Raw genomic sequence first — 16,796 nt, 5'->3', positions numbered from 1 at the left:
GCTGAATATTGGTTTAGCGTACGAATTCAAAGTTAGCTTTTCTCTTTTCCTGTTGACTTTTCATTAGCCAGTACTAATTTTTCGCTAGTAGAGAAGATAACATTTCAAACTGGAGCCAAGTTGTTCATCAGACTTTGAATTGTAGCTAACAATTCAGATTCAGGATATCAGAGATTATCATGCTGGTTTCTGAGGCTGTGAAGTCCAAAAACTGAGAGCATACAGTCATCAGCTGCTCTCCTTACCACAATAGCTGTCTGATATTTGAACAATAATTCACATTTACCAGCCCAGTATTTTCCTGTTCTGGCTGGTAGAGCTTAGAAACCCTACATAAACCAATTGATTCTTCTAGTGTATTTTTGTAAATCCACACCAGAAAAAGAATTTCAATCTCAAAACGAACTGAAATTTTTTCAGCAAGGTTTTATTTTATGAGTATGGATGTACAGTTTGACAGATCATAAAGAGATTGGAATGATGGATGGTGATATTAAATCAGTCCTTTGAATACACACGCATTATACTGCATATGCTAAGTCTTCCCCATGTACCAACTCAGAGGTTTTTCAAAGGTGAAGTTAGTTTGTGGTAAATGTCATTCAGGTGACGCCTGCACTTTAAAAGCATAGAAGCAGTTGCCTTAGAATTAATGATGCATTTCAAATATCAGAAAAAAGCTTACATCCAGCGTAAAGATAATTAAAATTCAGGTCAGAAGTCTGTGACTTAGTCAGGCTAAATTTTTTAATGAGATTTCAGAAAATTAATTGAGCGAATGCTTTTTTGTTCTTTTATAAGAAATAATTAATTTCATGCTCCTACAGGGGAAAAATGTTTTTATTGGTAACTAAAGATTGTAATGGCTAACTTTTTAACTATTTGTTAACCAATTTTTAAGAACCTTTAGGTAGGTCAGAAGTATTTTGAGCATTCTGTGACCTGGTTGCCACTAGTTCAGACTTATGGCAAGTGCTGACTTCCTTTCATGCCAATCAGGCTGGAATAAAACAACTGAACTTATTATTTATTAACATGAGCTTTTATTGTTTACACACCGAACAATTATCACAGAATATTTCCATCCTGTAGCAACACTCAGACTCAAATCTCTCCATGCCTCTGAGAAGCAGCAATACAGACACAACTCCATGTCATATTATGATTGTGCTGAGATTTTACTGTCTAGTCTCGCATCCTACAGTGACCACATTGTCCTAGTCTCTGCCTGAAATTGCAGTGGCCGCTTCTCCGCCAGCTCTCAAAGCATTATGCAGTAGGTCTCAACAGTGTAGTTTTTTAATAATAGTATGAATTTAATACTAGTAAAATGCATTGTCAGTCTCTCCAGAGACTGACAAAGTCTATCTGCAGAACACTTCTCTCTCTCCCATGCCCCCAACACACTCATCCTTCAGATTCTGAAGTAAAAGCTTAGTCAGGTGCACATTTCAAAATTCTCCAAAAATTCTCCCCAAACCTTGTGGCTCTTCACTTCTGCTTGTTGGTAGCTGCTGTCCTTCAGGAGAAGTTGAACAATTTTAATACTGGATGGAAGACATTTAGTGCTGGATGGAAGCACTGAAAGACATCTGCTTCACCTGTGCAGTCTAAGATGTGTATACACATGCATATGCAGAAAGAGAACGTTATTTACCACTGGTGCCTTCGACTTTGGTATTTGTTGCTGTGACTATGACTTCCCCATCTCTACATAGTTTGTTTGTGAAGAACTTGATAAGGAATAAGATCTGTAGGTTGTAACCAATGGTTGGGATATGTGACCATACAGAAAAAAGAACACATTTGTAAGAGCCCAAAGGCATCTCTGTTCTATCTTGCACCCTGTTTCGTAGAGTAACTTAACCCAGCTGCTGAATAGGAATGTATTAGAAAGTTGGCGTTTTCTTAAAGAGCAACTAAAGAGCCTTCTAAGTCTAGTTTTGTGTCAGTGTAACAGGGCCTCCATTGCTCTACTCCAAGCACTACTAGAGAGGGGTAAATATATAAATCTATAAGTAGGAATCTACCTACCATCACCCTGTCTGTCTGAACTGTTTTGCACTCTGACATGTGTATAGGCTGAGTTTCCTTAATAATTAAGGTTCATATCACTGCAGCTGATATAATTAGTCATCTTATTACATATGTCTTTTAGGAGTTTCTCTCTTAGGTTGTTTAGAATGTAAAATCTCATTAATTCTCCTATTTGGCAGGAAATCCCATTAACCACCACCATTTTGTCCCAAAAGATCTGGTTAACTTCTCCTTTAAGCATGTGAGGATGGTTGCTTTTTTCCATACTGTTCTCCCCTGACTTTGAGATTTGTCGTTCTTGTATCAGTGGTTACAGTTCACAGGGAATGCGTGCTGTAGAGACATTGCCCAAGCTGATTCTTGGAATAATCTCTGGATTTCTCCTTAAAAATGAAGATCTGATTTATTTGAATGAGGGTTATAGCTGAGCTTAATTTTTGTCTTGTTCTTTTACGGAACAGTAGAAAAAAATGCTACTTATTGTGTAGCTAAGGACAGAGTAACCTTTGGCTCAAAATTTTCTTCCCAGTTTAGATTCAGTCCTATAGCTGCTTTGGAATTAGTACTGTTCAGATTATTGAATTTCACACATACTCTGAACATTCAAAAAATGACTAAATAAAAAGCTGCCCCGTCAATGTGTCTCAACCTCGTTCTGAAGGATCCACTGCTAGGTTCTGCCCTTCAAACACTGGCACCTGCACTCAGACTGCAGCGCTCTTGGAAATGTGGAAGGCCTCCTAGGTAGGGTACGTGTGTCTGGTGGTGGTGGAAGGGTCAACTGAACTTACCTTTTAGTTTTACAGAATTGTACATTTGGAAATCTATCTACTTGTAATCCATGACTTGTACTTCTGCAGTTCTGTCTGTTCTCTGACAGCTTGCTGAACTATATATTGTTAGGGATTGAACTGAAAAGGACCTAGGAAAACGTAGTTCCTCTTAAATAATGAAATTAGTGAAATATATTTGTATAAGCGTCAGAATAGGAGAGAAATTTTCCTAGTTAGATATTTACCAGCCAAGTCAAGTGTGTTCCTTTCCTTTGTATCAATAGTCAGAAGAATTACAGACAGTGACAGAAGTTACCTTTAACAAATAGGAAGTGGTTAATTTTTAAATAGGCATAGGGAAAAAATACACTATCCTAATCAATGGGGAGTTCCTTGGTATGGTTTCATCTGACCTGAGCGTGCTCTTTGGTTCATGCCGTAATGTAACATCCTCTCCTATTTCATATGAAAACTCTGTTACTTTAATTAGGTCTGATAGGTTGCGATAGCAAATGCAAATCTAGGTCATTGCATATGTAAATGTGCAGCTGTAGTCTTGGAGGATGCCAGAACATATCAGCTGAGGTGTCCAGTCATCACCCAGTGTTAACTCCAGCATGGCAAGCAGACTTTCTCTGCTAGCCATATTAAAAGTGGGGGTTTTTTTGGGGGAGGGCAGAGGGGAAGAAGGAAGAGAGAGAGAGAAACACCGCTCCTGCCACTCTATTAGCATTATTTATTTTTCAAGTTAAGAAGTTGCTAGATGTATTTCTTGGCATACACTTAAACCAAGAGTGTTTTTATATATAAATTAATATTTTAAATGCATATTTAGGGTGTGATAATTTATTAAAAGCAAATGGCTACTATTCATGTTAAACGTGGATTGCTTTCTTGCATTCCGGTGTCCATGATGTACTCCTGGGGGAATTCTGCACCACTGCATGTGTGCAGAATTCATATCCTCCACAGATTTCTTAGCTTCCTCACAGAAAAATGACTTTCTGACAGGGAAGTAAAGGAAAGCTGCAGGAGCAGCCACGCACCATTCTTTAGCTGTGCAGGTACATTGTTTCAGGCACCGGAGCAGTTGATGGAGAGGTAAATCACCACAGGGCTGGGGACATCCCAGCCTGTGGCTCCTACCCTGAGCCGGGATCAGCTGCTAGTCCTGGCCAGTCTGGAGGCAGAAGAGGATAGGGGACTTCCTGTTCCCTTACAGGCACTGGCTGGGGCTGTGTCAGACCCACCCCCAGAAACTTACACCAGCTGCAGGAAGCTCAGCAGCCTCCCCTGCTTCCTGCCCCCATTGTTCCTCAGCTGCGGGTGGAGGGGGTCACTGTATGGGAGCTGCTCCCTCATTCACCCAACCCCTGTGCATCCGGGCCTCCCATCCCCAAACCTCACCCTGTACACCCACGACCCACCCAGAACCCTCCATACCCAAAACCCACCCCATTGAATCTCAACCCCTGTATCTGGTGCCTCCTGCACTCACACCCCCTGCCTCCAGACCCACCCCCCCTGCACCCACACCACCCTCCAGTGAGCTCCCTGCACTCAAACACCCACCCTGATGAGCCCCAACCCTTGCACCACCCTGAGCCCCCACTTCCAGACCCTCACACCACTGATCCCCAATTAGCAGCACCCAGACCCCCACGCTGATGAGCCCCACTCCTCCAGCACCCAGACCCCCTCACATCTCTCCACTGAGCCCCAGCCACTTACACCTGGAAGCCCCTGCAGAGTGCCATTGCTCCTGCACCTTGGAAATGCCCCTCCACCCCCAACAACCCTCTGTGCATCCAGATCCCCTGGCACCTAGACCCCCACGTTGAGCTGCCTGCACCCACATTGTCCCATACAGAATCCTCTCACCTCACACCTGGATTCCCCAGCAATGAGCCCCTCCACACTTGGATCCTGCCTGGTTGAGCATGCCTGCCCCACACCTGGCACGGAGGGGCAGGACCCCAAGGTGTTTCTGGGACAGGCCCAGGCCTTGTGCTGTGTCGGTTGGATGCAGCCTCGCCGCTAGCGTGTGTCCCCTGGGTGGGGAGGCTGTAGGATGATCTCCCACCTTTGTGCAGCCAGTGGCCTGTGCTCCCCACTGCCATGCTGGAGTCTCTGCATTTATTTATTGACAAATAAAGCCTGCAGAATTTTAAAATATTATGTGCAGAATTTTTAATTTTTTGGCAGAGAATGCCCTCAGGAGTAATCATGTATATGGCTAGGCATTGGCATGTATGATGATTTAAAAGTTAGGGGGACACAAATTTGGTTTTGATCACAGTTTCATAGTCTATGTAAATTTCAAAGAGTGGGTTTGTGCAAAGATAGCCCAAAGCCTTGTAAGGACTGTATGTCCTATGGTAAGTTTAAATAATTGGTTGGAAATGCTGCCATTAGTAGAGTGACACCAAAATAGCAGATCAGCAGGCATGTTTCTAGCTGTATTTGATACCATTGTTGACATAAGCAAAGGCCATATTTTTTTTTTACTAGGCTTGTATCTGTGGTAGGCACATACTGCCACGAAACTACAGCAATTCCTTCTGGTCATTCTGGTGCTCTGAAATACTGACCCCATAATTATCAAAGTTCTTGCACAAACATCCAGTTCTTACTCAATAGGTGCTCTGTCTGAGGAGGCACTTATTTACAGCTGCAGCTTTTGTTTCTTTAAATAACACATCTTGAGTGTTTAAACAGTGAGACACCTTGTTTAGATTAGTCTTGTCCGTATTCAGTTAGTATAATGATTTGACTGTATAACAAAGGATAGTTGAATGAATCCACCTTCATTGGAGTACATTTGTGTAGGGACAGAACAGGAGGGAAACTTCCATATTTAGATATTTACCAACCAAGAGGTGCAAATATTTGTGGCCAAATCTGTGTGTTCTCTTCTTCTTCTGAGTTAATCAGTGAAGAAAAATGTATCTACTCAGAATCTAGTTTGAGTAGGAGCCATGTTAATCTGTATCTGCAAAAAGAACAGGAGTACTTGTGGCACCTTAGAGACTAACAAATTTATTTGAGCATAAGCTTTTGTGGGCTACAGCCCACTTCATCGGATGCATGTAGTGGAAAATACAGTAGGAAGATATATATATTATATATACACATACACACACATATATACATACACACACAGAGAGAACATGAAACAATGGTGTTACCGTACACACTATAAGGAGAGTGATCAGTTAAGCTGAGCTATTATCAGCAGGAGAGAAAAAGAACTATTTGTAGTGGTAATGAAAATGGCCAATTTCCAGCAATTGACAAGGAGATGTAAGGAACTGGGGTGGGGTGGGGAGATAAGCATGGGGAAATAGTTTTACTTTGTGTAATGACCCATCCACTCCCAGTCTTTATTCAAGCCTAGTTTGATGGTGTCCAATTTGCAAATTAATTCCAATTCAGCAGTCTCTCCTTGGAGTCTGGTTTTGAAGTTTTTTTGTTGTAATATTGCGACTTTTAGGTCTGTAATCGAGTGGCCAGGGAGACTGAAGTGTTCTCCAACTGGTTTTTGAATGTTGTTATTCTTGATGTCAGATTTGTGTCCATTTATTCTTTTACGTAGAGACTGTCCGGATGTGGCCCACAGGCCGTAGTTTGCCCACCCTTGCTCTATGGACTAGACTTAGAATTCTCATACTATGCTCCTATATAAAGTAAATTTAAACAGTTGCCATGGCTCTGGAATTTGAAGGTTGGCTAATATAATTCACTCTATACAGCCTCCCATTGCTCCTAATATTAGCAGAGATTTTTAGACTTATAATGAGTAACTGAAACAATACTTCATAGGATGCTAAAGCAGCTGTTGCATAAACATTGGGTTATGTACCTGACAAACCTTAGGCCAAAACTCTCTTCTCCAAACAGTACTGGTGAAAGTTCTCCTGCTCTACAAGTCTAGAATATGTAGTGCAGCACTGTAGAGGAGAAACTTGCCCTGAATCATTGTTGTAATTTTAATAGCAGTGCATTCTAACCTGTAAACATGATATGACACAGCAAAACTCTTGATAAGCCTGTTCATCTTATTGAATAAAACAAACGTTTTGATCACAGACTACGTGAGGAGTATGGTGGGTACGTGAGGAGCATGCTGCGTTCCATACAAGTACAGATTTTTGGGAAGGGAAAGAAATGAAGCTGTAGAATATAATGGTTAAAAGAAAACATACCCTGTAATTAGCTTCCAATTTCCACGTGACTGACCTTTTTTAACTAAATGCCAGTCGTTAATTAACCTAATCGTATAAATTATTGTACTTGAGTTAAAATTCTAATTGTGATTCTTCAGCCCAGAGTAATAAAATCAGTTTCAGATAGTTTAGGAGTTCTGGGGGTGGAAAAATTGACCTTTGGCTTTGATATTTCAAAAACAATTATTGTGAGTGTCACTTTATGGGAAGATGAGTGTTTTTGCTCTTTTAGGGCACTTAAACTGGGAAGGTTGATGAAGATGACCTGGAGTTAAATTCACAACCATGTGCCTACTTGCATTAGGAGGCTTAGACTGAACCTTATAGTATTGTGGTATTTTCATCTTGGCTGGAATTCATAACCACCCATATGTATGTTTCACAAATGGTGTAGTCTTTTAAGAATTATCCTACATTTTAATGCTCATTTGGCAATCCCTGGAACAGCTGTGATGGGGAGGTAGTTTAGGCATGTATTAGAAGGTGTAGCAACAAAACATATTACCAGCTACAAAGTGACATTGGGAAAAGGGAACAAAGGATGAAAAGACTGGATAGTCTTTTAATTGACAATTTATTATACAGAATTATATTTTGTATATCATAGTCTTTAATACAACCTGTCCTTTCATCCTCCCTACAGCTGCAGTGGAATAGCATTCCATTGTTGTTGTTCTGTATTTGTCAAGGTGATGGTAGTTCCTGAAAATGCTTTGACTTTGCTGTACACACTGTAATGCTCAGCAATCTCTTAGCTCAGGCATCTCAAAAATTCCAGCTGAGGAACATGGAGTTTTTATAATGTTTTGTGTGAGGAATATATGATCTTGGTCACAAAGCCTCTGCCAACAAGATATTTTCATTTATTTTTGGTTATAGTTCAGAATTGGGCAAACAGCTATAATCCTGGAAGGTTTTTTTAAAAAATACTTTTTTGTTAAGTTGTATATTTTAGTAACTTTTATTTCTGCCGATGTTGCAAAGAAGGAAGTGTAATCTGACTTGTCAACAAATATAAAGTCCAAAGAGATTCTATACTGCCATGAGCATACTGCTAGTAAGAGGTACTGGACTGATAAATATGCATTATCCACAGAAGAGGTTAGGCCGTGGCAACAGTAGGTAGGACTGGCTTCTCAGTTTCCATATCCATATTTGAGGTATGTGAAAAGGATTGTCATTTCATATTACTTTTAATTTTCCTTTTATTTTCAAATGATCAAAATGTACAGTTTCCATATCCTGTTCAATCCTGGGTACCTTTGCTGGGATTGTCAGCTAGGGCCTCAATTGTAAATAATGTATATTTAAAGAATGAAAGTTTACAAAGGATTGATTTACAAACTGGTCTACTTTTTTTTATTTTGTTACAATAACTAAAAAATGGCTTAGGATATTGAAGCTTAAAAATACTGTACTTGGCATGCACAGCAACTTTTAGTCATTAATGTCATTCTTAAATATTGGTTAGCACTCATGTTAATTATACAAGAGAGCAGAGTGGCTCTAGAGGGTAGTTCCTGGTCTGTGGAGAACATCATGCTTGTTATGCTGTATGTACTTGCCTAACCACATATTTACCTGAGACTGCTCAAAAGTAGGCTTCAGTCTGTCCCTGGTGACAATAATATGCAAAGTTGATTTGAGGGCAAGTCACTGGGGAGACAGCAGTTTGGGTCTAATTAGTTATTTACACAGGAGACCAGTACACCCTTTTTATTTCCTTTTTTTCCTTATTTTAAGGAACTAAACTAGATGCACCAGTAACATCAGTAGAATTAGACTGAAAATGAATATATTGTGTCCATAGATCAATCAGCCTAGGTTCAGTTCTTTGCACATCAGAAATAAGACCAAAAGTTTTAGCATGTTTACAGTTTTAAACTTGCTTCTTTCTGTGCAATTGTTCTGTAATCGTTAGTGTTAACAAATGTGCTTAGATTTATGTTTGGGTTTTCTATGGGTAATATTTTTTTAAATGGGCAATACACAAAAATGCAGAATTGCATAAGAAATGAAAATGTTTGCCAGTGTTATGGAATACAAATTTTGTTGCTGCAGTTACTACAGAAGAATTGAAATTCTTGCATCCTCAAATGAAGTATTAGATAAGTTGACTGTTTTTATTTAATTTGACCTGAAAGTGTATGTTACTTATACCTATTGGCCTTTAAAACAATCCTTGTGAACTATTTGGAGGATCTGTTTGTTTTAATATGTAGTCGATCCGTTTGATTCCACGAACAGTTTTTGTAAACAGATACATTTTGTGGGACTTCATGGATCTGTGCTGGGTTTTTTTTAGTGGCACTGAATATTCACTGTTCAGTACTCTGGCGCAAGGTGGTTTGAACTGTAAGTGGTCTTAGAAAGGGGAAGTTGTAATCGAAGAGAGAAATTCAGCCCATTTCCATAAAGTAGAGGGTTTTTTTTGGCCACCTGGCTTTTCATGCTCCCCTGTAGACTGCTTAGGTGCAATACTTACTGTGATTATCAAGCCATAGAAGGTGCTGTCTGTGAGTGAGAAAAGGAGAGGGATGGAGAAATACCTGCTCATGTTTTTGTCAGATTTGTCTAGTTCAATGGCTGTTTTTATTTCTTTTGAATAAGCAGAGACATTTGACGTCATATCCATATCACTGCACCATGGCAGATTTTCAGATAGAGAAAAAGATTGGCCGTGGGCAATTCAGTGAAGTCTACAAAGCAACTTGTCTTCTGGACAGAAAAACCGTGGCATTAAAGAAAGTTCAGGTGAGTGTTTAAAATTGTAGTTTATTGTATTGTAGGTAAAAGGAAGATTTCTGCTTCCTTTGCGCAGATGTTACAGGTGAAGTGCTTGCTTCCCCTTGAGAATTCTCTCACCAGCAGAAATAAACCGAGGAGCAGAAAGCTGTTTTGAAAGTCCTTTTGTCCTTAATTGCTGTCATAAACATTAGTTATTTTTGGATCCCATATAGAGCAACACCTTTGAAAGGGTCAGTTTCATAAACACTAATTAGGAAGGATAAGCCTATTTGAGGTATGGGAGTACTGTCATACCCATTTTACAGATGGATACATGAAGACAGAGGTTAACTGATTTCGTCAGTCAAACAGTGAGTCAATGGTATAAATTGGGAGTAGAACCCAAGCCCTGACTTTCTGCTTCCTCCTCCTAATTGCCTTCTTCAGTTTTTCCACATAGGATGGACAAATCCAGTTTCCATTTTGACCAGATTTGAATTAATGTGTTTGTGCTGCCTAATCTTAATTCCTTGTGACCATTGCATCTAGGAATGGCTAGACACTTCTAGTATCACCAGTGTAAAAAGGATTGTCATTTCATACTACTTTTAATTTTCCTTTATTTTTTATTAGAATATGGTTATTTTGTTTTTGATTGATAATATGTATAAAAACAAAGGTTTTAATAGGCATAGCCATAAAATTAAGGATCTGGCATCTTGACATGGGCTATCATATGAGAATATTGAGTGTGATAAAAGGCTGGATGATGGATAAGGGGCAGATGGCTGAGGACATAAAGTTAGAGATGGAAACGATGGCTCACTGCTCTTCTCATCTGAGTCATTAGTATCTAGAAGTAGAGGAGCAGCTGACATTATGAACAAAAATATTCAGTGACCAGACTTTCATTGGTGGAACACAATTTAATAAGAAGAAATTAGTTTTCTTTCTACTATAATTAGTTATATTGTTTAAAACCAAATTCTGAAGATGCAGCACACAAATATATCACAAACTTAGATTAAAATACCATAGTGTTCAGAGCAGTGTTTTGCTTGAAGAAATTTGCCTTTATCCTTCAACGTATCTTTTAAATTCCTATTACCAGTGACTTGCTCTCTGATTATTAGAGAATAAATATTAACGCTAATTACTCTTAATTAATGGATGGGAATCTGTGAAGGAAGAACAACTCTGAATTGTTTAAAGAGAGAATAGAAATATATATAAAAATATTTCACACACAATGTGAAAACAGTGTTAAATTAAGTAACTGTTTTTTTAAGGTCACAAAATGGGTGAAACATCTACAAACCAAAATCTCATTTCCTCCACCATTTAGCATGTTGCCAAAAGGTGCTAATGTTAATTTTGCTGCTTCCTTGTTTGTAGTGGTTTTAAAACACAGAATATGTCAACCAGATGCAAGTCTGGTGACTGCAATAGGACGCTTACATTCATTAAGTTAAGGAAGAGCAAGAAAACCAATGCTGGTTTAAAATGAGTAGAGCTTATCTGCTTTCTTGCCTTATTATTATTATTATTATTATTTTAAATATTTCACTTTCGTCTTATGTTGAAGATATTTGAAATGATGGATGCCAAGGCCAGACAGGATTGCATTAAAGAAATTGACCTTTTGAAGGTAAGAATTTCTACAGTGGCTTATTTTTACTTTTTCATGTTTGAGAATATTTTGTTTTATGTCTGTGCAGGCAGATTACTATTTGTGTTGGGTGGCAAATCAAGTAAGATGACATATATTTACAATTCCTGTCTGGAATTTTGCAGTGGACCCCTCTTTTGTTGCAGGGTGTTTTATCTAACTAGTTTCATAGCAGTTTTGTGCAATGCATGTCTTTTGGCTCACCTCTTGATTCTTTGTAGTTTTCTGCCCTTTAGAGCTCTAGGGTATCCATTCTGCTCCTTTTTCCCTTATGCACAAGTATCTCTTTTCTTCTCCACGGATCTTGCACATAGCATGGCAGGTGCATTGGCTGGGAGGTATTTTTTCATAAAAGTGATTATGCATCACCTTCTGGCCAGGTTTTGGCCAGAGAGCATGTGCATTTCTATGTATTTGAGTCTACATGTCATGTGTGAACTGGGGTTATTTAAGTGCTGACAACGCATGGGTTGTTTCCACAGTACATGCATCCTATTCTTCTCTACAGTAATAGAGGACAGAACAAATTTAAATATGCCACAGACACTGCGTGCTATTTTGGCACAAAGAGACAGGCTCTGCTAGTAGGTGATGAACAAAATAAAGTTTGGAAATTGGTGGCAGGAGAGCATCAGTGCAACTTGCCCCTCCTGGCACTCCCGACATTGGTTAGTGGTTCATTAATCAGGTAGTTTACACTCAGTAGACTTTGCATGTAACGTCTGGTAAGAAAAACCCAGCTTCGGTTTCTGCAATTGGATCATACGGTTTTTGCTGTTCTTCCATAACAAAGATGAGTTTCATAGTTTGATTTGAGTTATTGTACAAGGGTCTGCCTTTCCAAAGCACCTGCTGGCAGGGATGGATAATAGCTATTGGTGGGAGTTTGTGTATACACAAAGTGATGGCCTGAGGAGAACATCCCTCATTTGCTTCACGGTGGTAACAGCTGGAATTCATACAAGAGCTTATCCAACTGGAAGCCATCTTATTGCATCTCTCTTTACATATGCAAAATGGAATGTTAGTGTATGGGCTAACAATAGGAATTAGCTCTTCATCTGATGAATATCAGATATCATTATACTACTGTAGGTGAAAATCTGGTCAGCCTGTGGCAGTTATATGGTATGGACATATAGCTAGAATTATATCAAAGCTGTTTATGTTTATGCTTAGTCTACCTGCTAAAGAGTTTGTAATGAAAAAGAAAATAATGCCAAACTTACTATTCACCAAGAGAATTTTGGATCCTGACAATTCAGATGTGGAATCTTACAGAAAGATTGTTTAGTTGTGGGGCACTGTCATATGTTTGCACTGGACTTATTCAGGACAGTATGTGCAAATTTATCAGAATCAAAGGTGAGTGAAAAATAAAATATCCAAGATGACAAGGGCTCATAGACAGTCAATTATCATCCTAACGGTATGAGATGACCAGAGGCAACTCCAAATCTTCCTGTGTAAAACTCACCAAAGAGCCAGATGTCAAGCTGTGAATACTGTACTGTCTGGGTTGTGAAAAGAGTAGTAAGAGATGGTATGATATAGTGGGATAATTAGCACTTCCCCATCCACTCTATTGTTTTAAAAATAATTACATATATATCTCTACATATTTCCTCCATTCTTAGCTCTTTCACTCTTCTTGTTCTCCCAAGTATTTCTTGCTCTACATAGCCTCAACTGGCAGAACTGAGGGCCTTTGAGCTCAATGGGAGTTGGATCAGGCTGTAGCTCAGCCGGCATGTTTGTTGGTCAGCTTTGCAGGTTCAAGATCAAGGAAGTCATGGTGTGTCCTGAAAAACGTGATAGCTATCTTCCAAAAAGCAGCAAATGTGCCACTTTTGTAAATCATAGGGCACAGAGACTTAGTTTATGATTCTTCTTCCATAACTAGGACTTCATCCCAGTAGTAAATTGGCTCTGGTTATACAAGTAGACTAGATTCATTACTAGTTCATATTTTGTTTTTTTTAAATTGAATTGATTTATTTGAAAATATTATCAAATCATATTCCACAGGTGCATACATTACCCAAGATACATATTTTTATGAAGAAAAAGCCATTTTAACTTGGAATCCATAGCAACTTATGCTAACGTCACTTATCTTTATGGAAAACTTTAACTGCATCATTTTTCCAGGTTCTTATTTTTTTTAGCGTAATGTTAAATTTTACGTTAAGTATTTCTGAAGTTTTAGTAATCCTGCCAGGATAAATTAATATATGTCTTTACTCACTCCAAGACAGCTAGGAATGAGATTTTTCTGATGAAAATCAGTGGGTTGAAATCTCTGTTGTAGACGGGTTGCCCACTCACTTAAGCCTAAAATGTAGCAGTTGATTTTTTAAACATTTTTTACTCAAAAAATAAAATCTGTACCATTTTAAGGTTGGAAATTAATCTAGTTCAATTGATATTTTGTATCTGAATTGATTTTTCTGTCCATTTTACATTTAAACTTGTAGGAACAATGGGTAGGTGTACTCTGCTTACGTGCAAATGTACTGATAGGGCTCAGTGAATATATTTTTGAAAAGTATTATAAGTATTTCAAATTAAATCTGATTTTTTTCTTTAACATCAACCATTCTCCATCAACGTTTGCAACTCAAACATGTCAGCATTGTATTTGTGTATGAGAAACAGGAAGTGAAACTGACTAGAAAAAAGTGAAGGTGGATATTTGATGATCAGTCTCCTATCTGAATGAAATGCGGAACATACACAAATTGAATAAGTGGTGACAAATAATAAGAAACTTAAAATTCTTTCATTTTAAAAATCACAGCCTTAGTAATGCAGGAAACTTCTTTTAAAATTCTTTTTTCCTTTTCCTTTTCAGGAGATGCTGTAGCCTCCCAAGGTTTTTGCATTTTGATCCTTATTTGTTGCCCTATGGCAACATACTTCGAGTTGTGTTTTTTAGTTATTTGCTACATAAAATGACTGTGAATTGAGGAGTTTTAAGCATTACTGTCATAAGTCTCTCATCCCGTCTTGACAGTATAAATTCCTGTTAGAAAAATGCAGTAAAGAATAATCGTGCTGTGCTGTGAACAGTGGTTGCTGATGGAATACTTACATAGCCCCATCAAATAAGCTGGAGCTCAAAGTATGGTTTAAAAAATCAGTTTGATAAATCATACTGTATTGCAAATGCACAAGGGATATATTAGTTGATACTGCCAATAGGCCACCTCTTTCAAATGTATATTAGTTTTCAAATGAAAGATCAAACAAAATGATGAATTTTACCCACGATGTATATAAGTCAGCTTCTGAGAAATTGAACAAATCACAACTAAGAGTAATCAAAGTTCTAAATGTCTACTTGAGAAGCAGTTTTTAATGACATTGTACAGGTCAGCATTTTTTGATAATTTGATGCAGAGGCAAGTTATATTCCCAAAAGGCTGTGAGGTAGAGTTGTTCAAGGTTTTGTTTAGAGACTAGGGAGGATTTTAAGAGGCCAGCTTCAGTACGTCTGTCAGTATCAGCAACTGGAATGCATCTCACTCAGTACTGTAAAGCTAATAACTCGTCAAATCAATATTTGCAACTCATCTCGTGTTAATTGATAGCTCCCATGCTGGCTATTCTTACAGCTACATATAAATAACTGAAGGCCATTTTACAGAGGCACAGAGGTGGTTTTTAGAAAAAGTAGTATTTCACATTTCAAAACTTGACATAGGTCTATTGTGCTTTGCAGTACAATTTGAGGACAGTGTAGTAGATGTTTCTCTGCATAAGACATTAGGCAGAGAAAGTCCATGTTCTGCGAGAGGAGTAGGGTTTTAACAGCGTGACTCCAGTTTGTGTTGCAGAAGACATGTGATCTCCCTTGGCATGACATAAAGAATTTCTCTGGAATTTTTTCTTTTAAACTTTTTTCCATTTTTAACAAAAACTGGGCATAATTGTTTTCATTAGATTAGTGTGCAATACATTTCAACAAAGTCAATACTATTTTGTAAATGAGTAACTTAACACACAATATCCATGTGAACACTCCAGCTCCCAATATAAGAATATTATGTAAAAATGAATAAATTCTATCTTTTAACTATTATTAGTTTTGAAAAAGGCAATTGTTCCTTTTATCTTAAATAAAAAGTTTAAAGTGTCTAAGGGTAGTGGATTCAGCGAACTACTTAAACATGTGCTAAGTCTGAATCAAGACAGTGTACTACTAGTGGATCTATTAATACAGTAAATGTCTAACTGTAATGTTTTATCTGGAGCTTAGCCAAGTAATCAGCTTGGATACTTATATTTGTGAATTTTGTCCCATGATATCTACTGTTGTATGCTAAGTTACTGCCTCACTCCAAAGTCTAGAATAATTTCTGTGTAAACTGCAAATTAAAACAATTTACCCAGTTTTTAATATACCAAGTTAGATTCCATACATTTTTTGTTGTTGAAGGAATTGGACAGGCTTGCTGTAGGGAATCTGTGTCAAAATGATGCTTTGCCTCTGCTTTCTTTTGATCCAAAATTCCTGTATGGCTACAGAAATAAATGTTGTTTTGTGCTTAGTAGATTACTTGGAAAAACTTTCGCATTTGGGAGGTAATAAAAACTTCACTGGAACAGCAAAATAATAATAATAATAATAATACCCCATCAAAAAGAGTGAGGTAAAACAGCTCAGTAATATGGCTGTAATCAGCAGCAGGGAGCCACCGTGCTCGCTCATTTGGAGATGACTTGCTCTTCTGCATGCCTCTTGCTGACAGCGTTGCTGTGCATACACATCAGGCATTAACTGCCATCAAACTTTTAGGTTGCATTAAAGAAATGAGAAAATGTCAATAACCTGAGCTAGGGCATTTTGTGCTGTTTGTGCATTTAGAGATTGGTGAGAATTAAGGTTATGCAGTTTCCTTCTGTCAAAAGATTAGAAATGTCAAGTAACCTCCCGCATCGCTTCCCTGCCACGTGCATGCACAAGTGTTGGGAGTACGGGGGGTGGAGAGGAGGGCAGGATCTTCGCTTCAGTCAAGTCTCTTATAAAACCAGTGTGACTTCAGTGGATGTTCTGGGGTGGTGGAGTTCACAGGTGTGGGGAATAAGGTGTCAAGATTTAAAAAAAAAACAACAAATCCCTCTGTACAATTTCCATGTGTTGGTGGCCAGTCTGGTCTGACGTGCTGGGTCGTGGAGTAGGAAACTTTTCTTGTTAGCTCTATGGGAACAGCTTTAACAGATTCTAGAGGGGTTGGTATTCAGCTCCTGCTGCTGGTAACAGAGGTGAAAAGGGGGAATCATGGGAGATCCACCCACAAGGGTAGAAGTTAATCTCAACATAGACATGTTTTTTAAAAAAAAAAGTTGTAAGGTATTAAT

The 16,796-nt window shown here is 38.4% G+C and overlaps 2 protein-coding genes across 3 annotated transcripts in view; one reads left to right on the top strand and one right to left on the bottom strand.

Annotated features, from left to right (window-relative positions):
• The window catches only part of PSMB7 (proteasome 20S subunit beta 7), a 563,007-nt gene that overhangs the window by 463,016 nt on the left and 83,195 nt on the right, over window positions 1-16,796 (bottom strand). The window lies entirely within an intron of this gene.
• NEK6 (NIMA related kinase 6) overlaps window positions 1-16,796 on the top strand; it is an 83,218-nt gene that overhangs the window by 21,196 nt on the left and 45,226 nt on the right. Inside the window, exons 3-4 of one of the 2 annotated variants that reach the window (XM_050926274.1) lie at window positions 9,650-9,790; window positions 11,349-11,411. In XM_050926274.1, coding sequence (XP_050782231.1) covers window positions 9,650-9,790; window positions 11,349-11,411 — 204 coding nt within the window. Of the gene's footprint in view, window positions 1-9,646; window positions 9,791-11,348; window positions 11,412-16,796 lie in introns of both variants that reach the window. The other variant, XM_050926273.1, reaches the window with a different exon arrangement.

This window comes from Gopherus flavomarginatus, chromosome 17 (assembly GCF_025201925.1).
Source record: "Gopherus flavomarginatus isolate rGopFla2 chromosome 17, rGopFla2.mat.asm, whole genome shotgun sequence".
NCBI classification, from domain to species: domain Eukaryota; kingdom Metazoa; phylum Chordata; order Testudines; family Testudinidae; genus Gopherus; species Gopherus flavomarginatus.
The sequence above is the reverse complement of the archived record's forward strand: the minus strand, read 5'-3'. Positions and strand labels throughout refer to the sequence as shown.